The sequence below is a fragment of the Maniola jurtina genome, chromosome 22, assembly GCF_905333055.1.
Source record: "Maniola jurtina chromosome 22, ilManJurt1.1, whole genome shotgun sequence".
In the NCBI taxonomy this organism is placed as follows: domain Eukaryota; kingdom Metazoa; phylum Arthropoda; class Insecta; order Lepidoptera; family Nymphalidae; genus Maniola; species Maniola jurtina.
The window spans coordinates 5557070-5580392 of NC_060050.1; the positions used below are offsets into that span (position 1 = coordinate 5557070).

Here is a 23323-nt window from a genome sequence, read left to right on the forward strand (position 1 = left end):
AAACTTACTAACTCATGAATTTTACTTATAAACTCAAAAAACTCACCCCAGGCAATTGTTCAATTAAATATCTCAAGGCGTTATTATTTAAGCCTAGTAAATGAGCTCCAGATAAAGTAGATGGTAAGTTGTATTGAATGAGCGGCAGCCCGGCCTGTTTCCTGGCGTTCTGCACAGCCTCTATAACTTTTGTCCACAGATCTGTTAAAGACGACGAGGAATAGATGAATCCATCCTCTGAGGACACCTCGTATATGAGTTTTGGGCCATCATCTTTTGGTGGGTCGGGCGCCTGTTTCGGTTGCGCTAGCTTGTTCTCTTGCCCCTTCGCAACTTTAGTTTGTTTCTTCATAACGACTGTCTCTGTGTCGGGTTTTTTATCTGTTAAGGGCCGTTTTAAAACTTTGGTCGATGGATTTGGCATTTTAGTCGGTACTGATTTGTTAGTGTCCTTTTCTATTAGCACTTTAGGCGGTTCAGGTTCTATCACATCTAAACTGGGCAGTGACGTCATTTTCGGAATATTTTCGATGGTTTCACTGCGAGCAACGGCAATTGCAGACGAACCTGAACTTGTGTTTGCTTGTTGCATTTCATTGGATAGTTGTATGGCTCGAGCTGCGTCCCTTTCTTCCTTTTCTCTTTTAGCTTTTTCTATTACTTGCATTCTCTTAGATTCTTCGATCGCCTTTTCAAGGTCACTATCAATACTCTCGTCTTTAATATTTAAATCCGGCATATCGTGACTCACGGGTCTTTGCTTAGGTACTGTGGGAGCTTTGGTGCCGGAAGTCTTTGTGGATTTGCTTTGACCATCTCTATGTAATGGCAGAACTCTATTCATTGGTCGCATTGTCATAGGGTTTACAACGTTTGTCGGTATACCAGATTGCTGAGTAGGAGGAGCCTTTGGCAGAGTTATACTAGAACTGTTCTGGGTTGGTAAATTAATGGTACTGTTGTTGTTAACAGGTATGCAAATCATGTTATTACTACTACTTTGATTTTGTAGTAAATTACTGTTAGCTTGAATTGGAAAGTTCAAGTCCGCTGCAGCCTTAGTGGCGATTTTCGGATCGACCAAATTATTTTGAACGGTTATATTAACAGTATTATTACTCGAATTTACGTTAATATTCATAGGCGCGCTATTGGGTATTGCTTGGAAAGGAACATTGATCATTGTACTACTTTCACTTTTCTGCTGATATGCCAAAGGATCATTAGAGATTCCAGCTACATTATTGTTACTATTATTTGTTACCACGCGTATGTTGTGCTGCTGTGGTACATGCTGGCTCATATTATTCTCGACGTTTGTATTGTTCAGTCTATTTCTCTCTGGTAGATTGATTATTCTGTTGTTACTTTGTGAATTCATCTGCATGAAACCCATTTGGTTATTGCCTGGAACCGCATGATTTTGTTTATCGGTAGTCCCAACTACATTAACTTTAGCACAGTCGCTAACAGGCATTGTTGTGTTAGGCGGTGGCCCCATGATATTTTTTCCTCTTGCTGGTTCTTGTACAAACTTAGGTTGCTCGTTTACTGCCATGTTCGTCCTGTTTATTTGGCTTTCCATATTAGTGATTGGCGTTTGGGTTAAGTTGTTCCCATTCATACTACAGCTGCTCAAATTTATTTGCGAATTATTTGAAACTTGACCCGTCAACATTTGATTTTGATTATTAGTAGTATGAGTTTGTGAATTGTTCATCATCATGTGATTGGAATTCGACATAAGATTAGTTACTTCTGTAGAGTTATTGCAACTCATCAACAAATCGTGACCGTTGAGAGAGTTTTGATTGTTTGCGCCGTAAATAGAGCTGTTATTGATATTGTTCATCATCATATTGTTAGACATATTTGTATTATTTACGTTCATACCATGCATTATGTTTGCATTGTTGCTTATATTCATATTATTACTAGTGTTCATATTTGCACACATTTCAAACGAAGACTGATTGTTAGTAAACTGTGAGCTGGTGGAACTTGAACAACTGCCACTGCACGAATTTTGGAGTTCATTTTTTATATCTGGTATATTAGGCATATGCATCAGTGAATTATTCAGCGATTGATGATTAGCATTAGACATTTGCATAGCATTGTTAAGATTATTATGCATATTCATGCTATTCATTGAATTGATATTGTTCATCTGATGTTGCATCAAATTGTTATGTTCCATCGAATTTCTATTATTTTGCATTTGATTCATGGTGTTCAAATTTTGCATTGCCATAGAACTATTATCGTGTCTGTTACTATGCATATTGGGTATAACAGTTGAACTGTCCAATTGATGACCAAGGCCCATATTGACGTTATTTCCAGACATATTATGATGCATGTGCATATTGTTGTCTGTTTGTTGTCTATTATGCATTTGATTTGAAACATGCTGATGCAAACCCATCAAAGTATTATCTATGTGAGGACGAGTATTTTGTAACTGCATCATGTTAGACATTTGATGTTGGTGATGATGTATAGAATTATCCATTTGTCTATTTTGTTGTTGCATGGTCATTTGTTGATTCATATGCAAGTTGTTATCGATTTGTGAACGGCTATTATTACCAGTCATGTGATGATTTATTTGTTGCATGGAATGCATTTGCTGATTATGTAAAGATTCCATAGATCTGTTATTTGAATGAATTTGGTGGTTAGAATTGTTTATATTATGAGACTGCATGTTTTCCATCATCATTCTATTATTTTGCATATTATTCATATTAGATAACGACTGATTCATGTGCATGTGATTCAACTCACCCAGGTCAGCACGATTCATGTTGTGATTATTTCCAATATTGTGCATACTAACATTCTGGCCCAAGGCGTTGCTGTTGTCTGGTGTGCTTCGATTAGAAATCATATTGCTCTGGTTATGACTTGGCTGACCACTAATAAGATTATCATGATAGGATCTGGTAGTGAGTCCTGGATTCAACTGTTGCATTGATCCGCTATTTTCTACATGACGATTGTGTTGGATCTGTCCATTCATAATATGAATTTGGTTAGAAGACGTATGCTGTCCATTATCGTGTGATATCATTTGCATACTACCATGTGGCAAATTAGATGTGTTAGTTAAATCATGCTGCTGATTGTTTTCGCTAGGCGTATTCATATTAACTCGATTATTAGCTAGCTCTTGACATGACATATTTACATTTTGCATTGAGGTATTCCCAGAATTCATTAACTGTACTTGTCCATGTGACGAACTGTTCGAAACTGAACACATTTGATTTTGGTTATTAGAAACAGTCATTGAGTTTTGATTACTTTGCATCTGCGGTCTAATCATGTTAGACGGAATGATACTTATTGATGGCGAATTGTTCATATTTCCTTGAACTTGGCAACTACTCAACTTGTGTATATTTATTTGATTTTGAAAATTATCATTATGTTTATTTTCATTAGAACCGATATTTTGATAATTGGTTTTGTCATTTTGTGCGTTGTGTTGAGAATGAGATGCCATTATTTCCTGCGAGAAATTCAAGTGACCTCCTTCAGTCTTGGAAAGTGCATTTATCTTACTCAACTTCAATGTTGTATCAGCGTCGAAATTACTATTCATAGATGATGCGGGAGGGTAAATATTTCCCGCTGTAATTTGTATTACATTATTGGAGGTATGAGCAGAGTGATGGCTAGCATTAATACTGGACTCGAATTGATGGATATTATTTAAAGAATTTCCAGTGTTGTTCATTGATAACAAACAGTTCTGATTGTCTTTTCCAAGTTCAGTATGTGCCATTTGCCTTCCAGAAAGCAGGTTATTATGAATATTCATGGCAGAGTTTAATTTATTTTCTGTTTGTGTGTTTCGCCATGGAGTCGGCGACTTAATACTCTGCGTCACACTGATCGTTGGTAGACTGGAACAATTCGAGGTATCATGTAAATTACCACTTATTTCGATCATATTGTGTGAGTTTTCAATCTTCATTGTGTTATTTTTGCTAGTAGATGGTGCAATTGAACTTGATACGATTGGCTGTGACAAAGGTATTGACTGCATAGAAAACGACATAGTATTAGGGATAGTTTGTGAAATTGCCATTACAGGTTGACCTATTGATGATACGAGAGTCACATTTGGAGACATAGAGACGATATTAGGTTTTGAAATGTTAACCCTCTGCAAACTTTGTGTCGTATTTGACAAAGTCATACTGTGTATCTGAGATGTGATTGGATTCAAATTTTGTTTTCCATTTAATATAGTTCCTTGTTGGGATCCAATTGTTAGCGGAGCTGGGCTCATTTGAATAACTTTTGGCGTTTGTCGGTTATTATTAGATTGTTTATCTGGTAAAGGTTGCAATGTCAAATTAGGGACAGAAGTTTTGACATTTTTCAAAGCTTGTGGTGATGACTGAACTGATTGTGCCGTTACAACATTTGGAGTTGATGAAGTGACTACAGTATCACCAACATTGTTCACGACTACATATCCGGTGGGAACCTCGACAATCGGTTCTATTTTACTAGCTTGGAACACTTGTGTGGTAGTTGCAGAGAAACTACTGTTCTGTGCGAGTACGCCTTGCATTGCAGTAGATACGAATTGTTGTGATGACATTACAGTATTCTGTACAATAGTTTCTAAACCATAATATACAGGTTGCGTTGTTGTTAAATACATGCAACCAGAGGGATCTGTAACCATTTCCAGAGTCGGGGCTGATCCTAAAATGACCTGATCATTGCAAAACTGTGGTAATATTGTCCCTTGAGGAAGAATTGTCGTGCCCGGTCCAGAAGTAATTATGGTATTTCCTTGGGACGATAATGCGTTCGGAATTATAGTCGTTTGTCCATTTCCGATACCACTTTGAGGTACCACAGTCCCCGTTTGTAAAGTTTGAGATGTTATATTGCCAGGGGTCAGGCCTTGAATAGTTCCTTGAGGTATTATCGTAGCTCCGTTTTGAGTATGTATGGCTTGCGGTAATATCGTCGGCCCGTTGGGACCCTGAGATATTATGCCTTGTGTTTGAATAGCTCCTTGAGGAAGTATCGTAGCTCCTTGTTGAATGGCTTGCGGTAATATGCCCACGTTTCCCTGAGGTAACAACACAGGTATACCTCCACTAGGCACAGCAACTAATCCGCCAGATTCAGTTTGTTGAATTTGAAATGTTTGAGGCATCAGTCCGCTCTGTGATATAAATTGTGTTGGTCCCGTTTTGAAATCTCCTTGAGGTGCAATAGTTGCGATATATTGCATATTTTGATTCTGCTGTTGAGACAATGCTTCGACATACGCCGACATAATGTTTTGATTTGCAACTGGTTGCACAATAATTGAAGGCTGGCCTGTCTGATTGTTTGTTTGGAGCTGGATGACAGTGTTACCTGGCCCCAATGGAGACTGATTGATCGTTGTAAACGTCTTCTCCAATTTCGTTTGTCTTATTTTGGTGGTTGGTTTAGGAATTGGTCTTCCTCTGCCTCGATTTGCGGCTTGAAAAATTGGTTTTGGTTGCATGTGCGTTGGTTGTTTTTTTGGCGACTTCTGCGGTGTACTTGGCAAGATTAACTGGTGTTTGGTTTGGGCATTCGGCGACGTTAGCCTTTGCGCTGTCATAGCGGGTACAACAATAGTAGGATTTCCTTGAATTTGTGGTCTTATCATAGGCTGAATATTTTGTATGATCGAAGCATTAGGCATTCCCTGAATAGAATTAACCGGTAGAGCGATAGATGATGCACTCGCCATATTAGGAAAATTCGTAACTTGATTCTTGTTTTGGATCATAGGTGTAATATTTCCAGCTTGATTAGAAGGTATCGTCAATACTTGATTATTGGACGACAATACTTGAATTCCTCCCGATCCAGAAAACAAGTGTGCCATATCACTGCCTTGAATTTGCTGAACATTTGCATTGCCAGTACCTGGTTTTACGCAAATATTGTATGGAATCAAACCCTGTTGTGTAATCAATTGTGGAGTCATTATCTTTTGCCCACTAGCCGAACTTGTTTTAGGTGGGAGTAACATTTGCGGTGTTACAACTATCTGCGGTGAAGATAATACTTGTTGGTTGGCAGATACTTGAACATTAGTAGTTTTACTTTGATCGAATATTACAGTGCCTGACTTCATTTGCTCCGTAATCGTCATAGTCATCTCATTCGTTGGACCTGGTGAAGGTGTTTCTACAATTGTACCATTAATTGTTATTTGCCTCGTATTAATAGATGTTCGTCTTGCAGAGATACCTTCTGCTTTTACCGTATTATCAGTTCCGCTTACTACTCCTGCGTGGATTATCATGGGTTGAGCAAATGCACCTTGAAAAGCGTTTTGAAGTGTGGTCAATGTTCTGTTCTCAGGAGATTTCGGATTTTCACTTTCACTTTCACTTGTAGACATCATATCACATGATGGAATATGTCTGTCGTAAGATTCTTTATTTCGGTAAGTGCATTGACATCTATCACACCTTACTAATTGTTCCATCTGTCCAGATGTGCATGAATTGTCGTCTAGAGGCCGCATGACTAACTCTGGTTGGCCACTTATGGAGTTTCCGGCAATAGTCACGGTATATGTGCTCTCGGATCCACTAGCCCTGTACAGAAACTGGTTTGTTTGGCATTTTGATGTGTTATCATTACCTAGATGATTATCTTCAGCACCATCGAGCTGTTGAATCGGCGTGAAATCTTCCTGAGGACTGGTCGGTCGGGAACTGCATGTGCTTTCAGAGCCTGACCAGTCTGCAGCACCATCCAATTGGGAAATAGGGCTACATTGTATCTTTGTGTAAAAATCAATGACGTCAGTGTAGTATCCATCTGATTTATTTTTATCATCTGAAGGAGGTTCTTCTTTCTGTTTAGGTGATGTGGTACGATAATTAAGACCAGACGAATGTGGCGCTTCATTGCATTCATTGCTCGTTATCGTTTCTGGCTTTGCTTTTTTATCGGTGCCATTTTTGTCTAACTCTTTAATTGACTCCAAAGCAGTCTCAGTGACTCTTTGAATAGGGCTAAGTTTGCCAGTAACTGTTGAAGATTTTCCCATTTTGCATCTTTTTATAGTAGATGTCAATAAGCTTGTGTCAAACTTATTATTCCAAGTCAAACTTGTGGACCTTTGCTGTCCTCTTCCAGTTGTTAAGGTTTTAAGATTATGGTTTTGTAAGAGCATCTCTGACTTACTTCTTTTTAATTCTTTGTTACCTGATTCTAATCGTGCATTTAATAATTCATCAATAAAGTCATTCGAGCGAGAATCTGACCTATCATCAGATTGAGCTATGGCTCCATAGAATTCACTTTTTAAATCCATTGCAATGAGATCTTCGTACGACATTAGCTTGGGAAAAATGTCTTGCATAGATATGCCATCTAAAAGATCATGATTGAGGTCTTCGAATATGGCGTCTTTCACTTCGGGTGGGAGAAGATCGGCAGTATTTTGAGGCTCTTCTTCATCTTGTTGCTCTTGCTTGCAAACGTTGTCTAATAAGTACTCAACAACTTGCTTAACAGCCAGATCTTCCAAAGTTACTGTATTTCCAAACTTGATCGGAGACTTATCACTTTTGAGCATGCACACTGTTTTACCAGAGCCAGCTTCTAAGCTCTCGTGCCACGCTCCTATCTCCGCGATAACACGCTCGACAACTTGGATGTCCATGGTGTGATCGACAGTTATATTCACACCAAAATCAAAACCAGGCATCGGCTCTGCAAGTATAAGTTTTGTTTTTATTGTGTACCTCACAATTTTAGTGGGTTTCTTGCATGACCAAAACAGTCGACTGCAAGAAAAATCTACTGGCATCAAAAATTCTTCATAATCAGAGACAGATGGCACTATTTTGCCAAGACTATGGACTGTCAAGGAACCCATCAGAAATTGTACTTTATTTATTTCACTGTATCGTTTCTTTTTCTTATCTAGCTCAACATAAACTGGTCTTGTTAGTTCAAAGTCTGCATCTTTTTGTAAGCTCTTTTTTGGAATGTCTTTTCCATGAGTAGGACAGAATACTCGTTTGTCATCCATAAATGCACAGCTTGCTTTCCTTGCACAGGCATAATGATATGTCTCGCTGCAGTTCTTCGCACAGCAACCCACACTCGCTCCTTTAACCTCACATTCGGCACATTTGATCATTTTTCCTCTTGATATTGCAGAATGAACATTTTGAAGAGAACCATCAATTTCTTCAAATACTTCTGCAGACCATAATGCACAGTTAGCATGAATCCAGTCATTTTGTCCACAATAGAGCAGCCTTCCTTCCATAGCTGGTGGTCCATCGCCAGTACTTTTGCAAAGCACGCAAATTCGCGAGTCAACAACAGGATAGAATTCTAATAGTTCTTCTTCTTCTCGCTCTCCTTCAGATTCGAGTTTGGGCACTAGTTGGTCGAGCGGCCGTTCCACTTGGGCGGTTATTTTCATACCTTTAGTGTCTGCCATTTCTACATCTTTCAAGGAATCAGAATCTTCCAGCTCACCTTCAACTTCTAAGTTAGGTTGAAGACAATTGTTTTCACAGTCAAACCAAGGAAAGGTCTCTGAAAACAAGTCCTTATAAATCGACTGGAGGTCTACACTTGCTGTCCTTTCGATGACATCTTTCATATCATGATTGAAGTCTTTAAGAGAAATGTATTCATCACTGTTTACTCTTTTCTTTATATCAAGCAATGATGGCGACAGAATTCTATTGATATCTTCAAGAGTGGTATCTTCAATAGATATGCTTGATTGCCTTATGATTGCTGGGCTCAGCTCTTGTTCACTGCGAGCTTGAGGGAAGCTCGTTGTGGGCTCTTCATCGTCAGATATCGGCTCATACTTGTCGTCGTGCAGAGTAGTTGGTAACATGGTAGTTGCCTTCTCTGGTTTGTTTTGGGGGGGATTATTTTCATGAACTTCTACACAAGGCATGTTGAACTCTGTTTTATTGTTGTAAAGGCCAGTTGAGAAACATATTTCTTTATTTTGCATTAAGGGCTCTTGGAGATTGACAACTTTATGCAAAGTGTGTGGAATTTCTTCCTTTTCCATATCCACATCAGTCATCAAGGAAGAGCAGTGCCATATTTGAAACGCGTTTGGGTCGTCAAATTTATTTTGCGGAAGATTGTTGTTTCGGCGCCCTCTTGCAGTGTTTCGGTAAACTTTAGTTTCTGTAGTATTCTTCAATGATTCGTCGCCACTGTCGAAGTGTAGTTTTCTAATAGCCTGAGGAGACATGAGCCTGTAGGGTTTATTGGGCACCGGTGTATTCTTGTGGGGTGTCAATTTCAAAAGTGCACAAGCCTTTTTATTTTTAGCAAGTAATTTGAGTAGGTGTAAAAGTCTTCCCTTGAGATGATCAGTGAGCATTTTCCGCCACGGCGGATCATTTGGCATGCACTTGCAGCAAATGTACTCGATCGATGGCGGCAAAGCGGACAGGAGCTGATAGCCTTCCCCGGACAAGCCTTCGCAGCTCGCGTGCACCCATCGCGCGCACCAACCACATTCCATCATCTGTGAACAAACAAATGGATATTATTTAAAAGTTTAAACTTTCAGAATACCTGTAAGTTTTGAAATCATATGCAGAAGAATTTTACATGTTTACATACCTTGCTATCAAAATCATTGTCTCGGTAACAAGCTTGGCAAAGCGGACAGTAGTTGCCCTTTTGACGGAGCTTGAAGCAGGGTCTGCAGAAAGGCAGGCTTCCCACGAACTTATTCACTCGGTTGCTGTCGCAACTCTTGCACTTCAAACATGAACTGCAGATCTAAAAAGATAAATTGAGTGTTAGGAAATACCTCTACCTAAGTCTTGACGGTGTGTGGAAGAAAAAAGAGATACTGGAACGGCTACGCAGCGGGCACCAACTCAGTCATGAGCTTACCCACGGTGGAGATGAGCAATGTAAGGGTGATTTTTATTTTGTACAGTAAAGACGTCAGCATTGATAGCCTAGGTTTTATGCTAGCCTGGTACTATTATTTGTAGTTAATTGTATCAAAAAGGTGCCTTATATTAGAGTGCATTTGCAATAACCAGGTGAGGCGAAGTCAACTACAGAGTGAGGGAATAGAGTGCTCACTAAATGGTGTCTTCTCGAAGTCTATGTCTATACTGCCGGCTACAGCATATTCATTATGCAGTGACCAGCAGAAGTGAAGGAAACTATGAGAGCGAGAGAATAGTTTTCTTTTCAATGGTGGGACAGTGACGATATTTTCTCATTTTACAGACCAGCGCAAAATATTTGAAAGGAATCTTCCCTTCAAAAAAATGGTATAAGAACATACCTGTGGCCAGTCACTGCGATGGTCGGGCGGCGCGGCGGGCAGGCACGCGGCGTGGTAGGGGCGCGCGCACGAGCGGCAGCGCAGGCGCGCGGCCGGGCGCGCGCACGCCGCGCACCACACGCAGCGCGCGCACGTCCACGCGCCGCCGCCGCCGGCCTCCTCCGCGCACCACACGTGGTACCACTCGCAGCAGCTGCCGCATACTAGCATCTGGAAATAGACAAATAAACGAGATTACGATCAAGCAATTCTAACAAGATAGTTTAAAAATCAAAAAACAACTAAAAGTTCTTAAAATATTAACATAGACAAACAGTTCAGTACTTCTGAAAGAAATTATGAAGTTCCACGGGAAGTACCTTACAAGTTAATGAATATAATTGATGTGAATTGAATATGAGTCATTAGGAAAATAAAATAATTCAAAGTAATATTATAAAAAGGAAGTTTACCTTCTCTTTGCCAGCACTTCCACACAAGAAACATAGTTTGGCGATAGTGAAAGGTATAGTGCCGATGAGACCAAAGCCAGAGTTGCACACTTCATCTGGGTCGTAGCTTTCCCAAAAATCGACGCAAATCAATTCCGGCCGATTTTGGCCACATTTTTGAGCGCGTCCTCGGACCTGAAATAAAATAAGAGACATATTATAAAAACGTGAAGATACGGAATGATGACATCTTTTCCGTAACTCAAAAGGAAAAACGGAACCCTTATAGGATCACTTTGTTGTCTGTCTGTCTATCTGTCCGTCCGTCCGTTCGTCCAATTTTCAAAGATAACTATACCAAGTGGGGTATTATATTAACAGGCAGTACCTGTAGATTCTAAAACAGATTTTTATTTATTTTTATGCATAATTTTTGATTTATCATGCAAAATGTCGAAAAAAATACCCGATCACGGAACCTTCGGTGCGCTAATCCGACTCGCACTTGGCCGGTTTTTTGAGTTTATCATGTCATTATGGGCCCAAGGCCCCTAGTCTCCAGCCAAGCTATTCCTATGGTTAAGGTAATGCGGGGGCAGGGGTACAGGCAGCGCAAAACCATGGCATGTGGAAATCTCTACAAGAGATCTAAGTCCAGCAGTAGACATCTATCGGTTGATGATGATGATGATTTAATTTATAATTATTCAGAATCTATCAATATCCAAATCTATATATTATCATAATGAAACAACATACGTTTGTTATATTTGTGAATGGTTTCAAAGTTGATTTTCTTGGTACAATATCCATAATTGTTTCATCCTCGCTTGAATCTTTGCTCTGTTTTGTCACAACTTCCATCTTCCTCTTCTTAGGCTCAGTCTGGACTTCTGGATCATTCTCCTTAGTAGAAACTTCTGGAACAACTTGTGGTTTATTCTCAGAGTCAACTTCAGAACCACAGCTGAACAAGTCTGGGGTGACTCTATCTTTTTCTTCCACAGGCATAATATTACCATCTTCATCCGTTGAGATAGGTTTATCATTCTTCTCTCTCTCTTCTGGAGTAGGGAATGTTGCAATTGGTTGGCCAAGTACAATGGAAGCACTTCTACAGACGTGTTTAACCCTGGGGCCTTTGAGTTCCATTTTCTGGCGTTTGGGATCTTCCGCCTGTTTGGATTCGCCTTTATCTTTCTTGCGGACTTTAATCCTGGTTAGACGACGCTTTCTATTGGTACTGAAATCTTCATTGTTCTCCTCATCCGCTTCTTGATCTTTCTGCAGTTTAGCGTCCTTCTCCTAAGCAACAAAGTAAACATTCAAGAACATGAATAAAATTGTATAATTGTAAAATTGTTCATTGAGTTTTTAATTTTATCCACATTTGTATCCATACTTAATTACAAATGTGAAATTATGTCTGTCTGTACATCTGTTAGTACCTACTCACAACTAAGTTGTTCAAATATTTTATCAAACCACAGAAATAACTTGGATAAGAACAGAAAAATAAACTATAATTTTCTTAAGTTCCACAAAAAAAAATGTTTCTACTTATGTCCTTTATAGACTTTGAAACCCCAACTTATGTGCCTAAAACCAGTTTCATTAGTAAGGCAATAATGCGATGTTGGTTTTAGACCACTAAAATAATGCATTAGGCACATTCTTTTTTAGCGTAATAGCGCACGCCGGTTTTCGATAATTAATAATAATAACTCAACAACTGTTACCTCAGGTTTTTCAATGTCCTCAGAAGATTTCTTTGTTGTTTTTACTGCAAATATGTTGTTCTCATTTTCAGTTCCCAACATATTGAATGCTGATTGAGTAGAAGTTGCATTACTGGCCCCTATTCTTAGGGGGTGGGCTTGCGCTAACGGCCCTGCAGGCTTGGATGTACTCCTCATGTAAGGAGGTAGCATAGCAGTTAATGTGGCTCTTATGTGCGGAGGTACTTGGAAAGCCTTTAGACATAATTTCAGCCAACAAGCTGGGCAACGAGATTTGTTTGTGCATTTCAGAAGCTTCCACTGTTGTGATCGAACAACTGGAGGAACATGGCAGTTACCTGTAAAATAAAAAGAAATAAATTAACATGGAGAAGTGTATTTGCATCAGACATATACTGAACAGTTCATCCATTCTTTTAGCTTTCAACAGTTGCATCATGTCTTATCATTTCATCAAGTCTATATTCACTCTGTCCCGGTGTAAACTGAAGAGTACAGTTGTGTCTACTTTTCTTTACTCTATCCGCGGAAAGAAGCTAGTATAGCGCTCTCTCTATTATGAGAGGAAAAAATCTCAGTAGGCATTAACTATTTTGAGTCACCAACCAATCACAAAAAAAAACTATGTTTTCTAATTGAATTTCGAATGTTTTTTTAAAACTTCTTTGTGATTGGTTAGCTCAAAATAGTTAACACCCACTGAGATTTTTGTCTCTATCATTTGTAAGGGATAGAATAGAATAGAATATTTGTGTTCAAGTAACATGTAACACTGGTTTATATGTTACAGAGAGAGCCCTTTACTACCTTTACTTCTTTCCACTGATAGAGTAAATATTTTGGTGTAAAATCTTTTAACTTTGAATAACATCAAACTTACATGTATAAAAAAGCTAATGACCATACATTACAAGGGAGCAGATGAATGTACCTATTAAGCCAAACTATAGGGTGTTCATAAAAATAAAGTAACCTACCTTCACCCCTAACACAATGTGTGACCACAGGTGACGTCCGCAGCACCATTTTGTCTTTCTTCAGCAACTTGGAGATGAACTTGCGGCACGACTCGCACGAGTAAATGCCAAACTTGCGAGCTTGTCGCACAAATCTGTAGAACCGTACCGCCCCACAGACTCCACATGTCACAGTTGCTGGAGGGTTATTTGCTAAAAATAATATAATTATTATTATTTTTGATATACATATATTTATACTAGCTTATGCCCGTGAGATACCCCTTTTAAACCCCTATTTCACCCACTTAGGGACTGAATTTCAAAAACCCTTTAGAGGATGTCTATATCATAATAGCTATCTGCATACCAAGTTTCAGCCCAATCCGTCTAGTAGTTTGAGCTGTGCGTTGATCAATCAGTTAGTTAGTCAGTCCTATTCTGACATTAGACAGGATTGAAAAGTAATCTTAACTCTACTTAGAAAATAATCCCATATTAAGCATTGGTAGTTATACAACAAAATAAATTCTTACATGAAACTGTTGTCAGTGCAGAGAAAGGTCCATCGAGCCCAGCTGTAGACGGTGCAGGTGTTGTTAACTGCAGCCTTGCCTCTCTTATGATGACCTTTCCACTGAGTAACTGTGACGCAGAAGACTTGTCCTTTTCAGGACTTGCCGGTGGCTGCTTCTCTCCTTCCTCGCCACTTCCTTCAAGACTCTCACTCTCCCAACTCTCTTCAGACTCAGACCCACTACTGCTAGTTGAATTGCTTGCGTCTGAAATGTCCATAAGCTTTCTCATAGCATGCCCCGATCGTTCTTCTTTATTTATTTCCGGAGATTTCAACTTTTCAAGACTTTCCACATTTGAATTTTCATCTGGAGAATATGATTTATCCCTTTCTTCATACGAAAAGAAATCTCGTACTACTTTCCTAGAGCCTGTGCTGCTGATATTAGAAAATGAATTTGTTGTCTTATCTTTGAAAATATTTGAAGCAAGCGAGTGCTTGTCTCTTGCTTTTTCACTGTCATTGGTTTTGTCCAATTCCTCTTCCTCTGGCGTATCCTCGTCGTTGTGAAGATTATTGAAGACGAGTCTCTTTAGTTTTGGTTTCTTGAGGACTTTGCCAGAGGATACACTACTGGGAACTATTGCTTGTTCGTCACCATCAATAAATTTATTGTTAGGCTTAATTACTCGCGAGGAGTGACTGCTTCTCACTGGGAGTACGAATTTAGCTGAATTTCCACTTTCTTTTTCCGTTGGAGAAAGATTTCTGGGTGGGGGAGATGTGCTACGGGTCTCAGTAAACTGTGAAAACTTGTTTGTAGGTTTTGAGAGAGGGTTTAAGTTCTTCCTCAAGTACCCCTCTTGATGTTCCGATGAAGATTTAGAGCTTAAATCTGTCAGCTTTGCAGGCTTCAGTATACTGTTAAATGTAGAATATTCAGTTTGTTTAAGTGAAGATTTCTTTTTGATAATAGAAACTAGAGGTGCATGATGTTTTATTGGAACCTTTTTCAGTGGTAAGAAAATATCTTCACAGCTCTCTACGGTACCAAATGTCACAGTTTTCTTCACTGGTTTTGGTTTATCATTTTTTAGTGGTTCCATTTTATTCTGAGACCTAGTACGGACAGGGGATTTAGCTGAGTCCTTGTCTTGATTATCAGGATTGTTCTTGTCTATACCGTTGGTAGTTTTATCTTCACTGGTTGCATTTGCCTCATTCTCACTGTTGTTTTCCTTCTTTTCTTCTTCCTGCAATATTAATATTAGGCTGTAATGGGGGTTTATTACTAAAAATGAACTGTGTGTATAATCTTAGGTAGGTAACTAAAATGCAAAGTTACCTATAATTTATTTCTTTTATATTTAGCCACTAATACAATTAGCTTGGATGAAAGTCAAGTGAGTCTAGGCCTTAGCCTTTATAATTTTACTTGAATTTTATCTAATCTACCTTCATGACTTTTATCATTTAAGTTTTTGATACTGTATTGATCGAAAATTATGTACCTAAATGATAATAAAGCGTAGATTTCGACTTGCAGCTTGCTTCAGCAGTGCGCGGGCTACAATTACTTGTACAAGACAATGTAATTATAAATTGAATACCTATTTGAAGAGAGCAACTGCCGAGTATCTTGATGATACTTTTCGGTAGGAAGGGCATTCCGATTATGAACCTTTATTATGTATTAGATTCAAATCACTTGAGGCAGCACTTGCCCCTTGTGCAGGAAGTTTATTTTGGTTTTTTTTTCGCAACAACTTTTATCTAATCAAAAATGATCAATGGATCAATCACATTCTTAGAGTAACCCTCTCTGATCTCCATGAACAATCAAAACCGAAAAAGGACTAAAACCAGAAAATTTAAAAGTAAGAAATGAAGAAAACAACCAACCCAAATATCATCAAATTCAATGTTATTGGTTTGCTTATTGGTCTGTGATCAAGTCAATGGTTTTGACTTTTGTATGTGGAAAAAAAAAAACCACAGACAATAATCAAAATTTTGACCATAGAAAAACATTGTCTTTTTTGGGATACAGCTAATTATATTTATTCAGGTGTGCCAACAGTAAGCACACTTGAATTTGATAAAAAAAAAGACTCCTATGTCTTTGGTAGGTAGGTACTTATGTAAATAGAAGAGCTTTATAGGACTGATACATCCAGGGCCGTAAAATAAATAAAATAATCAAAAAAAAGTAAAAAAACGAATTATTTTGATGGGACTCTAAAAGCGTAAATTTTAATTAAAATATTTATAAACCAATAATCTCAATGTGTTTGTTATGGCAAATAAGAACATGTTGCAAAATTATTATTTTCCATAAAATAAAGCATTTGGTGTTAAATAAGATGTTAATTTAATAATTTGGTAAGTACATTTGAATTATTATAAAATTACAATGTGAAACATGTCCAACTAGCTGGTACTATTACAATAGGTACCTAATTAATTTAGAACTGTTCAACTTAGTTATTTTTTTGTTATATTTATAACTAGATGGCAATAAATAAGCTTAATAAGATTATTAATAAGATTGTTAGTGGATGGAATTATCTTAAAATGGTTTTAACAAATCTTTAAAATATCATAAATACCTATCTAACTGAAAATCAATTTTAGATAATAAGATGTATCCATTCAGATAAAATAAATCATAGGATCTAATTACTTCATGATGATTCTACTTCAATAGAATCATTATGTATCTAGGTATCTATCATAACCTAATAATCTATTGTATGTGTCCTTTTGTATTTTATGCTTCATTTATTTTATAATTTAAGTAATTAAAATTTTCTAATTGGATAATTTAAAAACACATAAGATTAGTAAATTGTAAATAAGTATTTTCATTAAAGTCAGATTTATCACTTAATATAATTAGGTGTGTTGTAACAAATTTACTAGTAGATGTTTAATCAGTTCTGTAATTTAAATTCAAAATTCATTATTAATTTTAAACAAAATAATCTTATTTAAAAAACAAACAGCTCTACAAGATGTCTACATGAATTTGGTATTTCTTTGTTTACATGTAATTCAATCAAGCATAGAAGAAAACCATTTTATAAAGTATTTCTGCGTATTTTTTCTAGAAAAACTATTTGAAAGTTATTAATATAGTATGAAAAATCAAAACACTATTTTTGTAAAATGATGAATAGAATAGAACTCTACACTTTGTAGTTTGTGCGTGAAAATTTAGGTTATATTAGATGTTTCTTTAAAGCCAATATTGTAATCCGTTTTAATAGTATGTTCAGCCATTCCTTTATGTGGTGAGTTTAGATGCCTTTGTTGACAACACATATTGTACAGAAGGTTGAATGTCAAAATACGCTTTCGTATTGGCGCTCTACAGTACTCTTGGCGTTTGAGGAGCGCTTTATAGTTATTACGTAAACACAACAGTAACATATCTTCGAAAACATCAGTATTTTATATAACATTCTTGATCTAACAACGTTTTGAAAATGCGCTTTACCTCTTTCTCCCCAACAAAATCATTGGTGGCCGAGCTACGGCTTGCGGAATGGTTCTCAGGAGTAGTTTCATGGTAGACGGCCCCCGATAGGACACTGATACGTTTTCTGTTCTGGAATTTGAGGGGTTTACCGGGGAACCTAGACCTTCCCATTTTGATATGCACGTAAACGAAGGACACTCAGTGTGTTCCCAGCGGTCGCAAGGAAACTGGCGCGCATGCTCGGGCCCGCGCGCTCCGCAACGCCATTCCACTCATTTATGCAATGTGTACGACAAATTACGACGCAGTTCTCTTCATATACACAGTCAAACATAAATACAAATAGCACCCTTCACATTGTTTATTGAAACGAACACTTTACACAGTTTTTGCAAAGGACGACATCATCCATCATTTTAATGGTAGACTGATCGTTAACGCCGTCGTAATGCTTCCATTCAGCGTAGCGTCAACGATAAAACAAAAGAGAATGTAGTAATGCACTCGATTCTATCGCACGACGCATCGGTAATAGTATCTGCGTTTTGTTCCATTTGATAGCACAACCGAATTATTGAAATGAATCGCTTGTAATTTGACAAAGATGGCTGTACGACGCGCTATAACAATAGCGAACACGAGTGATTAACGAGACGAGGCGCGCGAGGCCGCGGTGTGAACGACACCTGGCTCCCAGAGGCCAGTTATGGATTTTGAACCAATCGCGACGTTAATTCGGACCGGTATGAAAACAAACATGTCCGATGTCGTTCGCTACGTCTTGCTCTATATGGTAACTATCTGCATAGACGCGCCACTTCACTCACTCTTCGCCGTTTTTTATCAATAAAAATGTAATGTTTTCATCAATCTGCGCGACTGCTCAGTGCTCCACGGTCATTATTTTATGATTGATGTGATTATACCGAATCGCTATCCGTAGCATTTAAATTGACATGTTTTTGGAGCAGTTATAAATTTTATGTAAGCTTTTAGGGTTTTATTTCAATTAACTCGATCATTTCATGTTTAGTAGGTAATATAGTGTTTTCTTGATAAGTGATTTTAATGTTTATGTATTTACTGAGTCTTCTCAGTATCTAAATGTAATACTTTCAACTATTTAAGGCTTTTGATAAATATATAAATAAATTATTGAAATAGGTGGTAGGTACCTACCTACCACATTAAATTCTTTTTTACGAAATGTAGAGTTCATGAATCGGTACCTACGTTTTTTCATTTATTTACTTATCTCAAAAAATTTATTTATTTTGCAAGGTCATAAATCATAATAGAGTAGGTAGCTATCCATATAAATACCTATCAAAATATAAAATGAACACAATAAATACAAGATAAATTTTCAATACAATAATTATATTCAATACAATGATGATAATTATTATTTTGCTTTATTTAGTTTCTTATTTCATGTAGTAATTTAATTATCTATTAACAGAAATAACAGTATCATACTTAAGTAACTACTCTATACATATTCCTACCTACCTAATTTGTCCTGATGTAAAATATGAAACTGAAATAATAATATTAGATACTTTAGTGCGCCTGCAAGTTGCTATTACAATACAATATAAAATCAGTTCAACGCTAGTGTCTAATATATTCGCGTCCCTAAACGTGTAGGTATAATGTATGTATAGAGCTACCCGCACCCTACTTATAAATGTACCCCTAAACTCTACCGGTCGATCATGCGTAAAGGGCGGAGAAGGGATGCAAAGGGAAGAGCATCGGTACTTTAACCCTAACCAATGCCATATAGCTACGTATATACAAGCTAATCGAAATTTTCGGAAAAAAGCGGCAATTAACGCTTTAAAACCTCTGTTTTAATTCAATACTGACCTCTAGCGTGAGTTACGAGAACATAAAGTTTCTTGCTGAAACGCTTCCTGAAATACACAGAACTAGCATGTCCTCGGTCAGATTTGTTTCCGATCGAAGCGAAACTGTTCTCGGCGAATATTTCAACCGATTTTCACTTTAAACACAAAACTTTTTCACTCCATACACTAACACTCGGTAAACTAAATTTGTCTGTATTTAGTAAACAACAATTCGTGTGTAAATATTGTAGTAAGAGTAATATTTACATCAGTTTCGGGTGCACTGGTGTTGGTGCGTGAAACTGTAGTAGCGAGACTGGCGAGGCGGCGCGCATGCCGCAAGGGACACGGTGTAAATATAAAAATGGACAAACTCCCCTTCTGGGGGCTCACCCGGATGAATCACAGTAATTTACTAAAGTTATTCCTACCGTGCTAAGATTTACAATCCGATTAGACGTAATAAATCGATAGAGTAAGTTTGCACTTTCATTGCGTTTGGGGCCGTTTTTTAAATTTAAGCGGTCTCGAATTTCGATGTTAACTTCCGTGTAGCTCTTAACAAAATATTGATCGACGCGACTCCCTCCGTCTGTGGACATTTTTCACTGAGACCGATTTTAGGAAGGTGGATAATCGCTGTAGATCAGCCGCTTGCTATCCGTATTGTGTCCAAATGTAAGCCAGACCCGCAGAGAGCAGGTAGAAATTTTTTGTGTTATTTGGGACGCATGCTAGAATAGGTAAAAAAAATTAATGATTCGTACCTAACTCTTGAGTCATAACTTTGATAAACATGAATGTTTAAACGGCCAACTGTAAGATTTAATAAAATAAAAGAGTATCACATTAGGTATAGGTCGTTAGTTCGTTCAACTTTGAAAGAAAAAATAAAGTTTAGTCAGAAATTCCATCGATTTTATTAATATTTAAGAACCTGTTGCAGTTTTAACAGAAATATTTTGATGCATAAACACCAAAATAAACTAATTCAAATGCAAATTTAAATTATTCTTATTCAATTAAACTTTTATAAGTGCTTTTGAATCGTCAAAATAATCTACCACTGGTTCGGAATGGCGTTCCTACCGAGAAGAACTAGCAAGAAACTCGGCGGTTGCTCTTTTCAAGTGTTCAAATATAATAGTATATGTAAAATATGCTTACTAAACATATAAAAATAACCATTGCTGTGCCAATCTTGGGGTACCTAACTTCCTACCTATATGACAATTTAGTTCAGTCTGCGTCTTTTTAAGTTTCCATCTGCTATATGCCTATTGCCTACTTACCTACCATTGTCTGTTGAGCTATCGAAACTGTTTCACATAAAGCTTAGTAGAGAGTAGAAGTATCTAGTAGTAGCAGTAGTAATCATAGTTTTCAGATGTCAACAACAAGTTTGATGCTCCGTGATTACAAAGGTACAACCAATCCGGCTCCCAACTTTGATTGTCAACGGTTGTTGACAATCAAAGTTGGGAGCCGGATTGGTTGTATGTTATGACGGGGTGTCTCGGCGGCAGAGAAACAAACTCGAAGTCAAATTAACACCCCGTTTATTTAGTGTTCTTTGTTCATACAGTCGACTTAGTTACTTGGATTATACCGAGCGCGGACCCTAGTGAAGGGTTTAGAGAGCCGGAGTCTCTTCTTCAATCTTTTCCGAGGTCTAACCGGCAGGCAAAAACCGGGTCCGAAGTTAGAGCGGATCGGATTGAAGAGTCGAAACAGATTATAATTAAACGGTCAACGGTATACGGGACCAGCCCATCAGTAGAAAAATTTTGACTTGAATCATTAAAAGGGTTCCGAAACGGCAAGCGGCTTGACGTCAAGCACGTAGTTAGTTTTGTTTTACTTGATCATTAATCAAGCAGCTTGATTAGTTCGCACAGACCACTAGTTCGTCAAGGCTTAAACCAGAAAACAGTACTTTTCTCTTTTCTCGAACACTGTCGGAACGTCACGTCAAGCAAAAATATAACAAGTGTAAATTAAAAATTTATAACACCCCCGACGATCCAAAGTATCTGAGTTTTCCAAAACATCATTTTCAAATAAATAATTATGTATTTAGGCAACGTCCATCTTGACAGCTTGACATTTGTCTATTGACATAATATTATGAACCTAACGGTTATCTAACCTTCTTTTCTACAAGAAAACTAGAAAAGAGCTGATAACTCTTAAACGGCTGAACCAATTTTTTTTGATTATAGCTAAGAACACTCTCGATCAAGCCACCTTTCAAACAAAAAAAACTAAATTAAAATCGGTTCATTCGTTTAGGCGCTACGATGCCACAGACAGATACACAGATACACAGATACACACGTCAAACTTATAACACCCCTCTTTTTGGGTCGGGGGTTAAAAAGGCATCTATCACCGTCAAGTACGTAACTAAATGCTTGATTCAAGCAAAAATCTACGTGCTTAACGTCAAGCCTACCTACATATGTAATACCTATTTAGTTTAAAAAACCTATTAAAACTATGCTCCTGAGAAAAGCATAATATTATACAATCAAAGATTATGTAAATGATAAAAGAGCGTGGATTTGACCTGCAGCATGTTCCGCGGGGCTTCGATTACTTTTGTACATGGCATAATACCTATATCAAATCTTTGAAAAGAGCAACCAGTGGTAGATGCTCTTCGACGATTCAAAAGTACTTGTAAAAGTCCAATTGAATAAAAAATTCAAAAGAATTGGAATTTAAAAAGAATACACGGCTGAGTTTACTGTGGGTTCTTCTCAGACCGTGCGTTTGGAACCCTCATGGTTTTAATTTTAAGTTAACATAATTATTTATTTATCACCATTACATTGTTCAATGGTAGGTACTTACTCGTATTTACTCTACCTATTTTGAATAAATGCTTTGAGTATAAGTTTGATGTGCACTGTATGTTTTTAGATTTGTTGAATATGTTTAGTGTTTAGTAAAAAATAAACGATGATACGAAGCATTATTGTGTATGATTTTCACGTTGAACCTACCAGCGATTTTATAACAATTTTTTTCTAAAACTCAATTGCTAAATTCATAACACTCGTAAGTTTAAAGATTGATGTACTTATTATAACTAATAATTTAGCACTTGGGCGTTTTTCCATATTCAAAGATTATTTATATTTCCCTCCCCTTCGCAAATTTTTCATTCAAAGTAGACGTAGTTACATATAATTTAAACATTCTGCATTTCTATTTTCTACCGAGACTCTTAGTTTTATACGAAAAGTAAGAGGTTTCGTGCGTTTTATAGGTAGGTACTTCTCGTTTGTAGCGCGTAAATGTAAAAATATGAATGGTTCTACTTTAGAAAAATTAGGGTTAGTTAGTAAGTTTAAGGTAGATACCTACCTAATTTTTAAGTAAATTATAACTAAGTACCTAAGTCTTCATAGGTACCTAAGGAACCCTATAAAAATCGAGTGTTTGGTTTGAACGATGTATTTTGAGCCACAGGTTTGAACTGTGTTTTTTACTAATAGTAATACATACTGTAAATGCCAAAGTGTATGTTTGTTGGTTATGTACTCGTTCAATTATGCCGCAACTAAGTAACGGAAGTGGTTTTAGCATAGTTGTAAGTACCTAAGTGTGTCTTAGCTATTTATATCGGAAAATATAAGAGTTGTTCCTGGATAACAAACTCGCGGGCACCATCTAGTTGATCTAGTTCTAGGTACATTCATAGGTACGGTCGGGCTCAGAATTCGACTAGCAATTCCGCGAATCTTGCATCAAAAACCTGTCCCACTTATGACTTTTTTTTGTATAAATACGCCACACACACCTAACGCATGTGCTTAGCTGTGCCATGCGAATATGATCATTAAGGTGCTATTGCTAAGCAACTTACGGCCTTTGACTGTACCTAGTTATGTATATCAATGCATCTATGTGATGAGTATTATTCAGTTTTTGGAATAAAATAATAATTATATAATTATAAATACAAACTTAATTTGTACAAGTTTAATTCGGCCTAACTCACGTAA

At 37.4% G+C, this 23323-nt stretch overlaps 1 protein-coding gene across 2 annotated transcripts in view; it reads right to left on the reverse strand.

Moving 5' to 3' along the window:
• The window catches only part of LOC123876888 (histone-lysine N-methyltransferase trithorax), a 25111-nt gene extending 4832 nt beyond the window's left edge, over window positions 1–20279 (reverse strand). The window contains exons 1-9 of one of the 2 annotated variants that reach the window (XM_045923285.1): window positions 19330–20279; window positions 13996–15229; window positions 13481–13672; window positions 12504–12841; window positions 11524–12069; window positions 10786–10959; window positions 10334–10543; window positions 9649–9810; window positions 47–9550 (exon numbers count right to left, since the gene is read on the reverse strand). In XM_045923285.1, the coding sequence (XP_045779241.1) occupies window positions 47–9550; window positions 9649–9810; window positions 10334–10543; window positions 10786–10959; window positions 11524–12069; window positions 12504–12841; window positions 13481–13672; window positions 13996–15082 (12213 nt within the window). In that variant the 5' untranslated portion in view covers window positions 15083–15229; window positions 19330–20279. Of the gene's footprint in view, window positions 1–46; window positions 9551–9648; window positions 9811–10333; window positions 10544–10785; window positions 10960–11523; window positions 12070–12503; window positions 12842–13480; window positions 13673–13995; window positions 15230–17475; window positions 18443–19329 lie in introns of those variants that run through there. The other variant, XM_045923284.1, reaches the window with a different exon arrangement.
• Window positions 20280–23323: the final 3044 nt, after the last annotated feature.